Raw genomic sequence first — 19,077 nt, 5'->3', positions numbered from 1 at the left:
CATCCATTCGCTTTCTGTTTGTTCTCCTTGATATGGGAAAGGTACTGTGCTGTCGAATGATGGATTCGCAGCATCATTTAGAGATACAAGTAGTTATCCACTGTATCTGCAGGTAACCATAATCAGGTTTTCAGTTAACCCGAATCTGCGGGGAAATGTCTCTCTAGGCATCTGGAGGTTCTCCAGTGCATCGCTATGGGCAACGCTCACACCAGAAGAGAAAGTGTTTGCTGCTAAACATAGGTTGCAGTTTATCTGCGAATAATCCGGGTAGTGGAGCCACCACAGATACGGAGATCGATACGTAACTCAGGTGCCTCCGAACCAGCAGCATGCAACAGCCATCATTCCCAAGAGAGGAGATAAAGGAGGGAGTGGGCAGAATGAGAAATGCTGGATGGAAGACACCTCCTTGTTTTTTTTTGTTTGACATGACTGTGTGGAGCCACCACTCTCCACTGGCCTCTCCTGCCTCCATCTCCGCACCAGCAACGCTCACCTAAAGAGAAAGTAGCCATGAATACCCAGGATCAGTTGTGTCTGGAGTTGGGGAAGATAGAAACTGATCCCATCTATAAATCGCTAAGGGCAGAGCCACCTCCCAGTACTACGGGCTGCCCCAAGGTACATCACCTACCGCAAGTTTAACCAACTGTCAGATGGAACGGCGACAAGTAACAAAGGAGCAGGGGGGTCGTTTTGGCAACCCTTAACTGTTTCGCAGTTTTTGCCAGTCCAGGCATCTGGCCTGGTGGGTCAGCAGCCACGAAACCTGGGTAGACCGCTTTCTTCACTTTGATTCTGAAACAGAGTAAACATAGCAAATTGAAATGGAAACTGTATTACAAATCTGAAAGATCCGCTGGTTGAAATTTTCCTCTGTCAGGAAACTAATGTGGCTTCCTCGGGGTCTCAGTTCTCTGTCCCCACACGATCACCATCCGTTGGCAGGGGGAATACTGCCTGACTTACATTACATCGAGAGTGCATGAGCATTATTTTGCAAGGGTTAATTGAAGCTAGCAAACATAAGATGGGATCTGCAATGCAAACAATAATGGGAAGATTGCACTTCAGATGAAGGGCAAGGCACCTGCCACTGGCAATGCAGCCCCAATATGAATGCGAGAGCGTAATTTACTTTTTCTTACACACACACACACACCACTCTGGGAACATGGAAGATGTGAATCCTTTTTCTGTTCACTGATTAAGTAAAAGTCGATCATGGATCACGCCAAGATGATGGGGATCTCTCATGAGCTAGATCCACCCGGCAATGGCTTGTTCTCCAAGGCTTGTGTCAGGGCTACAACTCACAAGTAACGGAAAGCACTTGAATGCTTGGAAGAACAAATAGTTTGTTTTATAATGTGTGCATATGAAGCTTATTGTTTATGATGGTGATTCAATCATTCATGTATGGTTACAGTTACATGGAAAGTGGCTCAGCACTTAGACATTGACTCTGACAGTTGCAAATCGGCAGTGCAGCAATCTGAGGTCCAAACGCCATGAACAGAATGACTCCTGTTCACTAGTCCAGCTTCTGCGCACACTAGCATTTCAAAAGGATGTAAAAATTCAAATAAAGGTAGCACTTTGGGTGGGAATTAACAATATTCCGGGTTCATGCTGGCCACATTACCATGAGTCGTCTTTGACATGCGGCTCTTCGCTTAGTAATGGATGAGCACTGCCCCTACAGTTGACACGACTAGACATCTGTTCAATGAAACCTTTACCTTTATGTATAGATGATAGATGGGTTGATGAGTAATATGAGTATTTGTTCCTGCGAAGTTACTTTGTCATCTATTGGAATGCAATTATGGTCAGAAATGAACTTACCAGTAACTTACGGACTGGCTTTTTGTGAACTCACCGGATGTCAGCAGATCAGCAGTGAAGTTCTGCTGCAGGTGAGTGGGCGGTGAGAGCGGACCCGCCGGGCAGGTCAGGGACTCGGACCATCACATTGTCATCCCTACGGACGTGCCTCGCCGTTGAGGGCTCATCCACTCGGATATCAACGGGTCCGCATCATAGTGCACTTTTCTCCTTACTCCCTCGCTGCCAGTCTTTGCTTTTCCTGGGTCCTGTGCATGAGGGCACTCCCTGGTTATCTTCCCTCCAAAGGGGGTTCTAGGTGTAAGTAACAGCTCAGCTCGGTATGAGTGTGATGCTCAATCTGATGTTGTGGAGGCCGTGGTGGCAGACAATGGGGAGAGAGCCAGCGAGCATGAAGCCTAGTTCCACTCCACATACCCCCAGGGTGGCCTAGGCAGGAAGAACAAGAAGGTCAAACACTTCTGCCTTTACATCACCACATTTTGGCCCAAATAATACTAAGACTGAAACAGCATCCTACTGAGTCAGATCACTGGTCTATGCTAACAAGTAGACAACTGCAAGGGGTGGGAATTATGTATTCTTCTTGCTGAAAAGTGTGTAACGATAAATGTGTTTGTGTGATTACACTCCTAAGATCTGTTTATACCATTTCTCAGTTGCTATGTAGCTGGAACATTCGGGGAGATGTGATCTAAAAAGTACCGCCCCCCCCACACACAAAAAAAAAGTTATTGAATAAAACTGCTACAATCCCTAACCAGCTTGCTAGGCTAGGGTTAATGCGAGATGTAGTTCAAACCAATACCTTGGTAACCTATATGGTCCTTAACCTTGATGTTGATTTTACTCCATGAGAGGCAGTTTCCTTCATTCAAAGTGAATTCATATTCGAGAGGCAAACTGAAGGTGGGCCATTCCATACTTTGACGCAGGCAAAAGGAAAAGGGTGGAATCAAAAAATAGAATATTTTAGCTGAATACAGTAACTAAGCTTTAGGGGAGGGCATTCCAATCTTTCAAGGGGGAAAAGCCCATAAAAAAAGGATAATAACTGGATATCCTGGAGAGTCCTGAGGACCAGCTAAGGATAATCGTTATGATAGGTTTTCTTCTCCCACTAAATAAGAAAACAAATAGTCCCTGCAGTATGTTTCCCATGCTGGAATGTCCCAAACGTGGGTGAAACATAGTTCTGCAGAGAAGAAGAAGACGTTGTTTTCTGCCCACACACCTTTCGATGGCGGAAGTTTCCTGGTGAAGGATACATGTTTTTTGTGGTAGGAAATTGGCTTGTCTGTGCTGAAATAGGTGTGGGATTGGCACAACACACACACACACACACCCACAACATTTTTCTCTCGGGCAGAATTCCTCACAATATGTCAAGACATTTGAATACTAGAAAAACGTGCCAAATTCTGCTGTCTTTTATTTTTTTCCAATGATTTCCCTTAAAAAATCTGCTTGTGATTGGTTTTTTTACCTGGAAATGAACAATTCGGAATATGTCTTTCCACCGTTAAAACCACCTTTATTCCTGCCCTGCTCCTAACCACCATAGCCCAGTTCTGCTAACTTATTACTATTCATCTTTGCTACCCATCTCAAGTAAGCTATCTTGGCAGGATATGTGACACTTCTGTGTTTGAGGTCAGATATTAAGTAGAGCAGGTGAGCTAACAGGAGAATTCTATGTCAAGAGAATGTCAGACCACTCTGACATTACCAGGGCACCCGCACAAAGGCAGATCTGACGTTGCCACATGCTCACAGCGAGGATGTTGAGGGAGCTTTGCTCTGGTCCTAAACAGATCACTGCATGGAACACATATCCACTTTGCTATATAGGATGCTAGTGAAAAACTGGGGAGAGGGAGCATATGGCTACACAGAAGTCAAGTTGAACTACTGACTACCTACATCCTGCAGCTTTTTTACTAGTCTTCCTTGATGTTGTTGTGTGCCCATCAAGTCATTTCTGACTTATGGCAACCCTGAGTGAGCCTTATCATGGGGTTTTTTCTTGGCAAGTTTCTTTAGAGGGGTTTGCCATTGCCACCCTCGGTCCTGAGAGAGGGTGAATTGCTCAAGGTCACCCAAGGTGTACATGGCCAAGAAGATGTTGAGCCCTAGTCTCCAGAGTCATAGTCCAGTTTGCAAACCACTACACCACAATGAGTATAAACCTCCTTGATTTGAGCAGGACCAAAAGGAAGGCCTCCCAAAGAACTACCCAGCGGTTACGAGGTTTAACATCCGAATTCAGCAAATGAACGATGAAAACAGGGAAATGGTCATTCGTAACCCGAAAAGACTTCGTAGAAAATGCTCTCACGCAGACTTTGGAAAAGGTTGCTCTACCGGATGTAAAATAATTGCTAACAAGAAACATTTGGTGAAACTCAAAAGAAACACGCACTGATTATCTACATTTGAAACAGGGAATGTAAATGCTCCAGGCCAATACAGAAGTCTGAGATTTGTAGTTTTTATGAGAGCACAGCAACGACTACAACTGTCTTCTCGATTGATGCGACAGCCAGGAGTGCCTGTTATCAGCTTTGGCTGAAGACAGTTGCATCCCTACCGGACAGTGGGACCTAGAAATAGCAGTACAATGCTCTAGTAACCTCTCGTCTTGATTTTCTGCAATGCGCGTCTACAGGGGGCAACCTTTGTGCTTATCTGGAAGCTCCATTGATACAAAAACATGGCAGCCAGACTGGTCGCCAAAAATCCAAAGTCAACCAATACACCTATTACAACCTATTTTAAAATCATCACATTGGCTGCATTGGCTTCTGGGCACAGTACAAAGGTGTGGGTTTCACCTATAAAGCCCATATGGCCTGGGTCCAGTCTACTTGAAGGAACGCTCCTCCCATAAAATCCTTCCCTTACACTCCGATCCTCCGGAAAAAACTCTTACAACTAGAAAGACCAGACTGGGCGTGACCTCCCTGAGGTCCGTCTCTCCCCACTACCTCCAAAATCTTGGAATGACCGAGGAAGAGATTCGCCAATTATCCTCACTTGAGGCTTTTCAAAAAGGCGAAACAAAAACCTTCTCTTCCAGCAGGCCTTCCCAATTGATAATGTCCAGAACCAACTGAATCCCCCTCCTTTTATATTTTTCTCATTGTGGTTGTTTATTAATTTCTACATATGTTAGGTATTTTTAACCATTTTTATTGTTTAATGTTTATACTGGGACGGAGGGTTGGGCCGGGATCTTGTGGGGCTTGTTGTTTTAATTGTTGCATATTGTACAAAACTTTGTTGTTACCCCACCCCGCCTCGGCCCCAAAATGGAAGAGGCGGGATATATTTATTTATTTATTATTTATTATTTGGCAGAGAAGTCATGGACCACGTAAAACTAAAAAAAAACAGGATTCCATAGTAGGAGCAACAGCATTAAAGTGGTGGTCAAACTGCCTTTTTTCTACATGTAGATGTGTCCTTGGACTAGTTTTTGAAGAATTCTCCAGCCTAACGCCCTGGCTATTAAGTTCTGGGAATGGTAACACCCTCAAAAGTACACTTTCTCAAGTTCTGATTTCTTTTCCATATCAACAGTCACACACATTATATAGGGAAAAGCTGACATGTGAGTCTCTTGTGGCAAAATAATTTTTGCCATGTACAGACAAAAGTGGAATTTCCCAGTTTGGCAAGCCTCTCGCAAGTATCTCTGCTACGAAACATATGGGCAGCTCTAGCATCTATGGGTATGACAGTTTGGTTTTCTTCTTTCTTTTAAAACTTTGGAAAATTACAAATATGCTCAACTAGACATAACAAAAAGAAGAATTGTTAAATGCTTGTTTGCTTTCATGAGACATGAGTTTGGTAGAAAAAAAAGAATCAGAAAGTTACAATATACAGAGGCTGTGGCCAGACGGCAGAATTAATACGTTTGGCACCACTTTAAACATGCCATGGCTCATCCTATGAATCTTGGGATTTGGTAGTTGTTGTGGCCCAGAGCTCTCTAACAAAAAGGCTAAATATCTCACAAAATGGCAAATATCTGAATTCCTCGCGTTGAGTCATGGCAGTTAAAGCAGGGTCAACTACATTAATTCTGCAGTGTAGATGCAACCTGATCAGAGCCTTTGTTATCTAAGCTCAATATTGGTGGCAAGTGTTGAAAGATAAACATTCACTATCCTATGGTTCAGGTTCAGAAGAATACTCTGCTTAGTTAATTAATTGATATAATATAATAATTTGTTTATTTTATAACGCGTATTCCAAAGATCATAGCGGTGAACAGCAAGGAAACTAATTAGCAAGTAACAATTTGCCCCCAACAGTCTGGGTACTCATTTAGCGACCTTGGAAGGATGCAGCCGAGTCGAGCTTGGGCCCTTTTGCTGGGCCTGGTCTTGAACTCGCAACCTTGTGGTTTTGAGTAAATGGCTGCAGTACAGGCATTTAACCACTGCGCCACCAGGGCTCCTTACACATGTGTCTAGTTACACATGAACATTTATTTGATAAATATTAAGAGAGTATTTTTGGAACTCTGAACAGCTTATATTAATGCACATGTCTAGCCCATGTTCACATCTTATTACCCCCCCCCCTTTTTTCTATTTTTCTTCTCTTTCTTTTCCAATAGATTGACATCATAGCTCTGGGCAACTAGGGCACTGCAACTTCTGCTTTGTCGATAGGCACCTTCACTTCCTTATAAAATATAAAAAAAGACCATTTTTTATATTTATATTTGGTAGTACAGAGCCAGTGGCTCTGAAATTCCTCCACAGACAGAACGATTGGTGTAGATGGCACCTTGTATACTGACCTGAAGATGGCAGGCCCGATGAACTACCTGGGCCTGGTGAAAGACATATAGGGTGACGCATGGCAGGGGATGCTTTTCTGACATCCAGTCCTGCCCCTGGAGATGAAAGAGGACTCTGGTGTATGGCTCATAGGGAGACACTGTACCCTCAATGGACACAGCCCGAATGTCCCAGGAAACAGAGGCATCAATGGATCGGGAGTCATCGACTGGTACTGCCTGCGGGGGAAAAGAAAGAGCCTGAGATCTGAAGCTCCTCAGAACAAACCAAGAGAGGAAGGGAACTCTGCATCATTTCTCAAATGAAGATGTTTCCTACCTGCTGGGCAGTGAAAGGCTGGTAGGTAGCTTGGATGGTGGCCTTCCCTGTGAGTTGACGATGGAGGAAGAGGAAGGACTCCAAGCGGGAACTGAGAGAGGCATTTCCTGGCAGGTATCGATCTGTACGCTGAAGACGGAAATTCTCTGGACCACTGAGCACTTCCATTTCAGCCGGCAGAAACACCACATCAGGGGGGTCAGATTCACAGCACACTGTAGACAGAAGAATCACTTCATCAATAGGTTTGGTAACCTTTTCTCCACTCTACAATATGTGCCCTTCTGCAATACTCAGTTCCTTCCTGAGCAGCTCTGGGAAAAGGTGAGGTATACCACAGGATTTCATCTTGTCAGAATCAAGAACTGAAACCAAGCAACATGGATTCTGGCATCAGGTCTTGGATTCAAACATGCATTATGGCCTCGGGCCTTGGATCGGGGATTAATGATGTGTACCCAGATTCCCAAAATAACTTTATCTAGTCCTTAGTCGCCCTTTCAGATTCATCGCAAGTCTTTAAGGAACTTTAATTGGCTGTTTACATGCCTCAATCTGATACATATGGTATTGTAAAACAAAACAAAAAAAGCAGTAATTCCATATACTTTTCTTTCATGTGTGTATTTTTGCACTGGTCATATGACATTCTGGAAATGTAGAGAACCCCTTTAAAATGCCTCTCAGGAGGAAGTATATTTGAGGTAGTAAATTAGTTCCTCAGTTGACCCCTGATCAAATGACCTCTTATGTACCCAAATGCTCTGGAGGAGGCTAATTCTTACTATAGAGCTGGATCACCAGTCTGGCTCCTCAGGTCAGATTCAAGGACACACGTCTATGAATAATCTGATTCAATTTCTCTGCTTAATTGGCAGGCCAGTTTTACCTGATTACTGATTTAAAATAAATTGAAAGAAGCGCAGGAAGGAGAAGTCGTTTTTGGTTTTAAGAAACCCATACAAAATGATTTGGATGCAATACAATATCTTTGTTTAGAGTGGCCACATCAAAACACAGTTTGGCTATGTAGATATACCACCACTCATAAGAGAGGAATGAGGTAACAGGCAGTCTGGGATGGGATATTTTAATGATGACTGAACTTCTAGATTATTATCTGTTTTTGCAATAGGGTTTTACCGTGCACAAATACCCATTACCCACAGTTCTGTCATCACAAAGACAGGTTTGGATTATCCCTGGGGTAGGCAACCTTTTTGAGCCGGGGGCCGGGTTGCTGTCCCTCAGACAACTGGGGGGCCGAAGCCAAAAAATAAATAATTAAATAATTTAAAAAATTAATTAAATAAATAAACCAGGACAAATATAGGACAAAATTTTCAAATGGAGGAGACATTTTTTTAAAAAATGGAGGACACGCAAAAAAATTTGCTGATTTTTAAAAAATGTTAATATAAATGCATGTTTCGGAGGCTTCTATAGATAATTGCCCCCCTTGCCCGCCACTTGCCCCCCTTGCCTGCCACTTGCCCCCCTTGCCCACCTCCTCCTGATAGGCCAAAGGCTCCGGCGGCAATCGGCGGCAGGACCGGGCTGGGGCCGGTCCCAAGGCCTTGCCGGGCCGCATTCGGCCCACGGGCCGCAGGTTGCCTACCCCGGATTATCCCCATGGTTTCAAGCACAAACTTGGCTCTTTGGCTTTGGGAACATGGATTCAGGAGCCAAATGCTCAAGTGCATACCAGGATAATGCCAGAATATGAGGAAGGTACAGTATTCTTAGCCCTTCAAACACTGCTTGCAGTAGTATTATGACTCACTGTGGGTTTCTAATTTTTATTATTCCATCTGTCTGTATGGTTGCCAAACTAACAGCCAAATAAAATAAAGCAAAAATGAAGCCGATTTAAGATTACTTGTATATCTGTGTATTTTGAACTGCAGATTAATATTTAGCTCTTCAGTCTATTGCATGAATTATCAGTTAATTCTTAATGCACAGCTTGTAAAGTTACTTGTAAAGATGAATGACATAATGACAGGCTGAAGCATCTATAAATGAGCAATGATAGGATGTTGCTCTGGATTTTTCCAGAACATCATCCAACCAGTGCTCAGTTACAGGCATTTTCAGCATGGCATTACTAGTATGTTCATTCATTTTATGAGTAATCTTTCAAGCTCTGGGTCTTAGTATGTTTATTAATGTAATATACTTAGCCCACACAAATATTTGTATGACTATTTAAATCTTGACTAGCCACTTTTTATTGAGAATGGCTTTTCCAAGGAAAAGTTGCTACAAATATAATCATTGGGGTTGATGCTACTTCCCTATAACAAGCTACCATGACAAACTACTATGTTGCAGCAACTAAAAGATTTCATAGATTTTTAGAGCCATCTTCCAAGTATAGTGGAGCCTTCCCATCCACAGGGATTCAGTTCCACACACCCTGGGGATGGGAGAAAAACATGGATGCACAAGCCCCATATTATTCCAATGGCAGCAATGTGTGCATGTCCGTATAAGCGCATCTGTGAGCATATGCCACCACTGAATAATATGGGGCGTGGCAAGCTCCCATCCACAGATAGCAAACCTGGCAATGTGTTGGGCCTACCATAACGCAAAAACAAATTTAATAAAAGGAACTTGCAGAATGATGGTACAGGGCAGAGTTCTCTAATGTAGAGTTCTCTCTCTAAAGAGAGATAGGAAGTTCTCTAATTGCCCTCCCTCTCTTACAACAGTGAGTATTCCACACCCAATCCATGCTCAATCTTGACTGGACTGTTTGAGGGATAAGTGTAGGATTGCTCTCCTTCTAGGGTTTTTCCCTCTCTCAGGTTTGCTCAGACTTGCTCCTCTTGCGTGCACATGGTACCACTTTGGCTTCATAAGGATCACACTTAGAGAATTTTTAGTATACACAATATGTTAGACTAAGGCCCTGTACAGACTGGCCATTAAGGCCGTCCTGGGGGTGGAGTCGGGGCATAGTGTCTACACAGTGCACACCCTTACTTCGCCCACAGGGTGCTGCGATGTCGCACTGCATAGCACACGGCATCACGGTGCTCCTCTGGTGCTGCGTCCACATGACACAGCACCAAAGGAGTCACTTAAAACCATGGCGCCGCAGCTATCGTGCCCTTTCTGGGGCACAAAAAGGAGCCGCTTTTTGCGGCTCCTTTTTGTGCCCTGGAAAGGCTGGATTGCTGCCGTGGCATGCAGCTGCTGTGGCCCCGATCTAGCACACCTGAAGGTGACTGCGGGCTGCCCCTTAGATGCGGTCTGCACAGCCCCTAAGACATATATTTATTTGAAAAGTAACACCTATAATTTGTACTCAGTACATTTAAAATACAAAGATAACATTTCCAACAGCTGAATGATTAAAATGTTATTAATTGTCTGTGGCAGACAATTAATGTGCAATATTAATGCAACATTCACAGAGAAATTCCTATCTCTCTTTAAATCACCCATAAAGGTTATATGGAAATGCTTAGAACCAGAAAATGCATGAACGCCAATGTGAGATGTATGAGATTTGGCAGTTTGATATAAAGCAACCTAGTTTTGTTTATGGAATTAGACAGATTTCTAGCCCAAGGCAATGATACTCCATCTCCTGTCAAGGTCCATCTGAGGATGGCTTTATGCTTGAGGGGCAGATAGGATACCCTCCTACCTTTAAAAAATAATGAAAAAAAATTAAAAAATTCAGTTGTGTATTTCTGAATGAATCCCATGATTCTTTCACTCCAGTGTAGTGATTTAAGACTCAGCTGAGCAGTTTCAAACATCTCACTGATTTAGAAAATCAAACTGTGATTTTTGTTAACTGTACCTCATAGCATGTCATGTCTTATGATATCAGAAGGCATACAATACACTGTAGGTGAGGAAGTTATGCAAAGATGGTTCTTCTGAAGTTATTGTCATTACACAGGCCTGTGATTAAAATCTTTTTTCAATATTGTAGCTGTCTTTAATATATTTTTAGATACTGAATTCAAAAAATACAATAAAAATGTCGTACCTCACCCAGTTCTTTCACAAATTCAATATTTTTATCAATTCATTTATTACTCAGCTTTGAATAAGTGTGGATGCTTATCTCTCTTTTTTCCTTTAATGTTTTGAATGGATTTTTGTGTTTCATTTCAAGGAATTCAAGTGTTTTGAAAGTCTGTTAGAAGACTTTAACCCCTTTCTCACTCTTGGCATGATAATTTCATTCAGTCTCCTATTAGAACATAGAAATGTCAAAGCAAGTTGTGAAAAAATGTACGTGATGAAGCAAATCTGAGGTCATTTTTGGATTTAGAATGCCAAATGCCTATAAAACTAGCATACATTTTAAAAAAAGTTTTTATGACCATCAATTTTGCAGCCTGTGTTATTAAAGCAAAGACTGAGTTGTTATTAAGGATTGTGAACATTGTGAACTGTGGTGGGGAGGGAAGGCGAGGAAGAAAGGGGACAGGTGGATGCTTGTTTAGATTGCTTTGAAGGGACCCAAGAAATGGATCCTAATTTCACTTCTCACTGGCTCCTTGTTTGGTTAGCAGCCTAATTCCTTTTAACACATCCTGTGGATTAAGCTCTTTTGGAAGCAGAATTACTCACTAGGTCTAGCCCCATGGTTCTTTTTGGTGAACCAATTTTTCTTCTATACAATGCACCTGAGGAAGCTGAGAGCTGAAAAACACAACTCAGAGGAAGGCAGTAGAAGGGCTTCTTTACCCTTTTCTCAGTGGGTTTTTCTTCTACCAAATCCCTCTCCACTGTCACTCTCCTTTTCACCTTGTAATGGTATTCCTTTCTCTGCCTTAGCAGGGTTAAAAGCAGCTGAGGAAGTCCATTTTTTCAAAAAACGCAAGGGGTAGATTTTTAAAAGGTTCACTCTAACCTGTGTCAGTCTTCATGCTACGGTCTCAGTATGACAAAGAAAATCTTTCTGTAAAGTAGTACAGAGCTCCATGTCTGCCTTTCCTTATGAAAATGTGAAGCCATTTTGTTTTCCCAAAGTTGCACTCATTGTCACAGACAAGGAAGTTGCTCCTGAAATAGACAGACTCCTGTTAATGAGGAATAGCCAATATACATAGTTGTACAGAGTGTGTGGTAAAATGGAAGAGGCAAAATCCCCAAACAACCAAATTTTTAAAAAGTCCCCAATAGCAAATGCCGAAATATTTTTCAAGTACTTCCACAACCCAGCCTGATCAGATCTTCCAAGATCTCAGAGCCTAGATCTTCTTCTCTAGTCCTCAGGATTAGGGGAAGAGCAAGAGCCTTGAAAAGGATGTTATATATTTCTTCTTTATTGTTAAACTTGGTATATTTATTTAAATGTGCAACTGTGGTTAATGCCATGCTTAAGGTACCATGCTTAATGACCTCACTAAGACCCACAGTCTGTGACATGACAAGGAGTTTTAGGTTTTAGTCCTGAAAGCTCAGGATTTGGGATGGTATTACCTTCGCAACCCTATGCTCAACAAGCATCCACATTTCTCTACTAAATATAAAGGTGCTTGGTTTTTTTTTGTCTTTTCCCTTCCAAAGCACATCAGCCTCTTGCAGGGCTATAGTGGAACTACTTGGGTGCTAAATTTGGCGTCTGCACAGGTTTTAAAAAATGGTGAGTCAACATAGTTTTTTGGGGGGGTTTCGGGTTATGTGACCATGTTCTAGAAGAGTTTCTTCTTGATGTTTCACCAGCGTCTGAAGATGCCAGCCACAGATGCTGGCAAAACATCAGGAAGAAACTCTTCTAGAACATGGCCACATAGCCCGAAAAACCCACAAAAAACTATGGATGCAGGCCATGAAAGCCTTCAACTTCACAGTGAGTCAACAGTTTGGCAACAAGTACCATTTATTGCTGCGGATCTTATTACCAAGTAAGCACAATCAGACTCCTTGGTTGGCTTATCACACCATAAGCTATTGCTGCAAACTGATGCCAATCAATGTGCAAACTATGCCTAATATTACTTACTACTGGCTATGAGAGCCAGTGGAAGGTGGTGGTTTGAACATTGGGCTGAGAGTTAGGAGAACCAGGTTCTAATCTTAACTTGCCCAAGAAACTGTCTGAGTGACCTCAATTCAGTCACCCTCTCTCTCAGCTTCACCTAACTCACAGGGATGTTATGAAGATAAAGTGAGGAGGAAGAGAAGACTCATGTATTATTAACTCACTGGAGGAAAGAGAAGCATTCACCATCATTTTTTCTACTACCATTACCACCACCCTATGCATTCCTCCCACCAGCAGTTTGCCTGTATGGATCCAGCTTAACAGGAAACATGTTGATTCTGAGGTTAAACACCCTTTTCTTCCTTGACCAAATCTGAGCTTGTTGGGGGACAAAGAGTGTCCACTGAAGTAAAAGGCAAAAACATGCAAAACTGCCAATAAAGGTTCCTTACGTTGACTGAAGGGATATAAATCTTCCACTATTTCACCCTCACAGACAAGTTACCCTAATTTTTTTCCACTTGAAGGGGAAAAAATAAATTCTCTGCAGCTTTTCCCTTACATGCTAATGTCCTGATGTGTTCCTGTGGAATTATGCTGCAAAGAAATACTGTACATTTTTGTGTGTGAATGCACAAAGAAGTTTTCTTGCACAAAACAATTATGTGTATTTATCTTCCCTGAATGAACACTTGAAGACATTTGAGTAACAGAAGAAAACTGTCTAAGCATCTTGCTATTCTATTCTTCAACCCCATGTGGTTGCCTTTTGGGAAACCCAGTTTTCAGCCAGGAAACTACAGTCAGGTTTCCATATTCATGAATTTTTTTATCCACGGATTGAAGTATCCACAGTTTGAAAATATTCCAAAAAGATACAAATTTTACAAAGCAAACCTTGTTTTTGTCATTTTATATAAGGGACACCATTTTACTATGCCATTGTATTTAATGGGACCTGAGCAACCATGGATTTTGGTTCCAGAAGGTCCTGGAACCAAACTCCAGGTATACCAAGGGCCCACTGGAACTGACAATATTCCTAATGCTGCACCAGGCTACTGATGAATTCAGCTTAATCTTGCCTATACTAGCTTTAGCAACCTGACCACCTCCAGGCGTATTGGACTGCCACCTCCATCCTCCACAGCCATGATGGATTCTACATTGACTATCAGCAATGCTCTAACATTTTAGAGGCAAAGCTGTCTCCCAGCCCCAAGACTCTGCAAGAGAGAGATCATATGCTTCAGTATAAAGAAGTGTAAAGTGACCCACTCTGGAGAAAAGAAGCCCAGCTTCACATATATGCTGGTGGGAGCTATGCTAGTACTGAAAGGACAATGGGATGGGATACTGGAGCTGTAATGGACAGGACAATGAAAATGTCTTGAATAAGAACAGACCACCTCTGGCCAATTTTCCAGGATATTCTGTTGTTCCACTTTTCTTCTCATCCACGTTTTTGTTTTCTCAACAAAAGTAGCATGCACGCACACATACATGCACACTGCCTGAACATGTTCAGTGAATCCTCATTAGGCTGTTTTGTTTCCTTCCCCTATTCCCCTGTGCAAACCTCTAGATTCCCTTGAGTCTGTAGATGCCACTATCTTGTGCAAGGGTGGTGCCATTTTGACTACAAAAGAAACAGCACTCTCTCCTGCATCCCGTAAAATTAGTAGAGTAGCTAAGAACACTGTTGGATGCCTATTTATTCAGACATGTCCCACTAAATTCCATGGGATTTCTTTCCAGGTACACACACCGTCCAACTGTCCTGAACAGTCCAAATGAATTCTCTGTCATTCCACGTTTCCAGCTGCTTTTAAAATATCCCAGCTTTTCTTGCTTCCTTCCACTTTCTACCTTTAGAGATTAGCACATCAGCATTTATTTTCACAACTAGGTACAGGATGTAAACACACAGGGATGGATTCTATTGCACAGTACTGCCCCGGGCAGTACTCATCGTGTACCCAACCCAGGCTTCTCCTGGACCTTTTAAAGACCACCTAGCATGGGAATAAAAGCTGGTGCACTAATATCCTTTGTTCTCAGCCTACTACAATTGCTGCAAACTGTGTTCAAAGTGCAAAAGGACTTGATTCATCAGGGAGAACAGAGAGGTGGGGCAGAATCTTGTCCTTCCTAGTAGGCTTAGATGGAAGTAAATGGCTTCTCTTAGCTGGTATATTCTACCTTTTGCCATCTTGACTGCACTCTGATGTTGCTTGGCCATACACATCTCAGTTTTGATCTGTGAAATGTTGAAGGGTACATACAATGGTGATCTAAATGGGCTGTGCATTATAAACATTTTTCAAATGGAGATTCTTCCACCCAGTGGTGCTCAATAGCAGGCTGCAGCCAGTAATTCCATTCTCATATGGGAGCACATTAGAAATGTGGGTATAGAGTGTACACACAGACACACTTCAGGAGACAATTCACCTTTTAAATAGATTGCAATGTCTCCCATCCCCACCAATTAATATCCATCCCCCTTTTTAAAAAAAATTGAAATTGTGGCCACTTATTTTAGGTTCTTGGTTTTGAAAGCATTTTTAGCAATCTGTATTGCCCGTGGAGATCCCCAGAGGCAGAAAATTACCCCCTGGACCCACTGCATTTGCCCACCCATGCAGTAGCCATTTTAAACCCTTGGCTGGGTCAACTGTGCCATGCTCTTTTGCTAAAATCTTAGCTGCCTTTTGAAAAGAAGAGGGGGAAAAAAGAACGCTTCCATGGAGAAGGATTTAAATAAATTACATTTAAACAACCCAAAAGCACCACATTTAGAAAAAAACAACAATGAATGTGAATTATGGAAGGGGGAAAAGTGTCCTTTTGTAAGACAAATCCGATTATCAGGAGTACCTTGAGCTAACAAATCTGCCTTCATAATGTTCACAGAAAACACTATATAAACCTGTGGGGGGAGGGCGAGTTCCATTTCGCCTTTCTTCTTTTAGAAATTGAAGCCTTATCTTCTCTTGAATTCTCTAGGTACCCAGAGATTGGCATGAGCACACCATGAGATGAGAAAAGGAAATGAAAGTCAAGTAGCTGAGAGAGAACGGCAATTCTAGTTAGACCATTTAATTCTTTGGGCTACGCAGCCATAGCTGCCTATTGCCAAAGAAATGACCGGCTGTCAGCAGAAACACACACTCTCTTCCCTTTGATTGCTCTCCATGGAATTAATAAGCCACGATCAGGTCAGACTTCTGAAAGAAGCTGCTGACAACCCCAACGGTAGAAAGGATTTTTCTCAATGAGAAGTAGTACTCCAGAAGGTGGCAAAGGACCGGTCCACACTAATTAAGAAGGAAAAGGCTGGGATTAGGAATAATGGAGAGGCATCATTTTAAGAGATGCAGTTCATTTTACCCCAAAGCTCTGCTGAACACAATGGACACCCATCTTTCCCAAAATTACAGAATGGACACTGCAGTTACATTCCCTCCTTTATTTTTTGGCATTGTGATCAAACAGCACTAGTGAGGGGTTGAGAAATGAAAACAAAGCCTTGAAGCTTTTATTATCAGCTTGTGCAATCTTAAATAGTATTTGTTTTGTACGTAGTCCCCCCCCCTCTTTTTTTAAAGTTCCATTTTAAAACTGCATGCCATTTTAAGGGATTTTCAGCAGGTGCTTTGTGAGCATAAACAAGCACATCCCTACTGGCATCCGCCAACTGTAATTAAAATTTCTTACCTACTCCCTAATATGCCTGGTTTGGTTTTATCAATATTTCTAGCAACACCTCAGTAAGTTCCACCTGAGATCTAAGGTTTTTCAAAGCAGCCATTTTAAAGCTGTCATATGAACAAGGGAGAAATAGTGAGAGCATTTTTAAAACAAAACAAAACAATCCTCTAGAAGATATATGTTTATCTTTAAAAGTTTGGCTTTAACTGGAATTTCCCCAGCTTCCAAACAATGTTAAAAGTATAATGATACTGCTTTTAATTAACTAAAACCTAATTAGAGCTATTCTTTATGTGGAAAGGAGAGCATTTCCCTTGCCTCAGGGTGTCTGTGTGCATTTTGTAGTAGAAGTAGTAGATTATCCATAGGGGGGATGTTTGCGTGGTCCATCAGGGCATAGGAATTGTATTATGTGCATCTGCCAGTAGGAAGCTTTTCAAGGCTGGTTCCTGAGTCTCACTGCTTTTCAGCTACTCTTCAGAAATAACGCACTCTTCAGAAATAATACCATCTCCAGCTGTTTTGGAAAACAGAGAAAGCCTTCACAGATGCAATCTAAGTGAGATACAGAGATGCCCATCTGTATGTGTGGGGAGAGTTCAAGCCCTATTGGTGTTGTTGCTGGAACATGGGCTGGTTGCCAAGGCTATTAGTAGCCCAGGGAGTAGGGAGAGAACAGGTCTTTGTGCTGTGATATAAGTAGGGAAAGCCCAAGACATTTTGCTGCATGACATGTAGAAGCTGTTGAGACTAGCACCTAATCTTTTCAAAAATGGCAAAGGGATACAGGCTTAAGGAAGCAGAAGCACTTAGGGAGGGTGTCAATTCAACACAGCTTTGTCTTCCAATACATCTGAGCAGTCTGCTGACCCTCCTCACATATCCCAGAATCTGTTGCCTAACACAGCCCCTTACTGTGCCCAATGCTGGCCAGCCCTACATAAAAGCAGTTCTGAGCACACATCAACCTCCAATTTAATAAAAAGGTGAACATCTCAAACCTCCAAATGCTAAAATACTCTGCCAAAATTAAGTTAAAAAACCACACACATATACCACATATAGATTTCTGTATTTCAACTTTCTACCATGGAGGTTAATGCACTGCATACAGCAACCTCTCCCAAACTGGACTTTCCAAAAGTGTTGGACTACAAATCCCATGATTCCCCACCAATCAATGTTAACTACCCATTTTATTCTCATAAGAGCTCTATAAAGTGAAGTGATAAGAGAGATACTGAAGGATACATGGTGGATTACCTCCTGGCTGGGTAGAGGTCTGAACCCTTGTTGCCTTGATCTAAAACTAAAAACTTAATTCGATTTCAACTTCATGCTCTTAATGTACAATCAGTTTTCACAGATCACACTGCATAAGCATACTGGAAACCTCAGCACAAGACAACAGGGAAAGAAGACTGGATAACTTCTATGAGCCCTTAATCTTCTTGCTGCCACAAAGGAGTTTATCACACTGAGGTTATTGGAGCTAAGATCAGGGGTGAGTGCGTTTCAAACAATGCGAATTGACGTTATAACGTGACTGTTTTATCACACCTGGTTGCCCTTCCGTTGCCCTTCCGAACTGAGGGAGAATCGAATCCAAGGCAAGTCACGTGATGCGGATTCAGGCAAAGCAGAGTGAGGGCACATTGTATTACCACACCGGTGCATACCATGGGGATTCAACGATTCGAATTGGGCCCCTGGGTGCTGAGTTGGGGGGGGGGGGGTCTGAACGCATCCTGAACCTTTGCACTTCTGGGGTGAAGAAGGGAGCCTGGTTCTACTTTCACGTTAATGACAGCTTCCCCTTTCTTCCTCTCTTCTAGTTTCCTATTTTCCTGGCAGCCAAATTCAAAGGGGTCCTCCGTGTCAGAGCCCCCATCCATTTCAGCCACATTGACATCTATCCTCTTGTCATTCTCCTCATCTATTTCATCTACATCTCTCCTTTCCTTTGTAACAGCTGCCTTCTCTTAGGTTGCATCCACACTGGAGAGATAATCTGGTTTAACTCCACTTTAACTGTCCTGGCTCAGTGCTATGGAATTCTGGGAACTGTAGTGTCCTGAGACACTGAGCCTTCTCTGCCAGAGAGCTCTGGTGCCTCAGCAAACTAATCACTTAAATTATTATTGTTATTATTATTATTTTAAATTATTATTATTATTATTATTATTATTTTAAAATAATTAATTATTATTATTATTATGGAGTTGGAGTTTGTTGTGAGGTCCTTGGCTTGAGGCTATGGAATTCTGGGAGTACCATCTTTCCCTCCAGCCTCCTGTTTCATTTCCTTCACATCTGTCATCTGGATCTCCATCCCTAGCCTCACGTGAATGATAGGGAATGTCACCTATCTCTAAATGCCCTCTGCTTCCTCCAAATGTATCACCCACCAGCAAA

General features: G+C 42.3%; 2 protein-coding genes across 2 annotated transcripts in view; one reads left to right on the top strand and one right to left on the bottom strand.

The window, feature by feature from the left end:
- SLC15A3 (solute carrier family 15 member 3) overlaps positions 1-6,673 on the top strand; it is a 34,596-nt gene extending 27,923 nt beyond the window's left edge. Inside the window, exon 9 of the mRNA XM_042445829.1 lies at positions 6,482-6,673. Within this exon, the coding sequence (XP_042301763.1) occupies positions 6,482-6,494 (13 nt within the window). The 3' untranslated portion in view covers positions 6,495-6,673. The remainder of the gene's footprint in view (positions 1-6,481) is intronic.
- Positions 6,505-19,077, bottom strand: part of TMEM132A (transmembrane protein 132A) — a 20,003-nt gene continuing 7,430 nt past the window's right edge. The window contains exons 2-4 of the mRNA XM_042459158.1: positions 6,987-7,201; positions 6,668-6,886; positions 6,505-6,549 (exon numbers count right to left, since the gene is read on the bottom strand). Coding sequence (XP_042315092.1) covers positions 6,505-6,549; positions 6,668-6,886; positions 6,987-7,201 — 479 coding nt within the window. The remainder of the gene's footprint in view (positions 6,550-6,667; positions 6,887-6,986; positions 7,202-19,077) is intronic.

This window comes from Sceloporus undulatus, chromosome 1, assembly GCF_019175285.1.
Source record: "Sceloporus undulatus isolate JIND9_A2432 ecotype Alabama chromosome 1, SceUnd_v1.1, whole genome shotgun sequence".
In the NCBI taxonomy this organism is placed as follows: Eukaryota; Metazoa; Chordata; class Lepidosauria; order Squamata; family Phrynosomatidae; genus Sceloporus; species Sceloporus undulatus.
The sequence above is the reverse complement of the archived record's forward strand: the minus strand, read 5'-3'. Positions and strand labels throughout refer to the sequence as shown.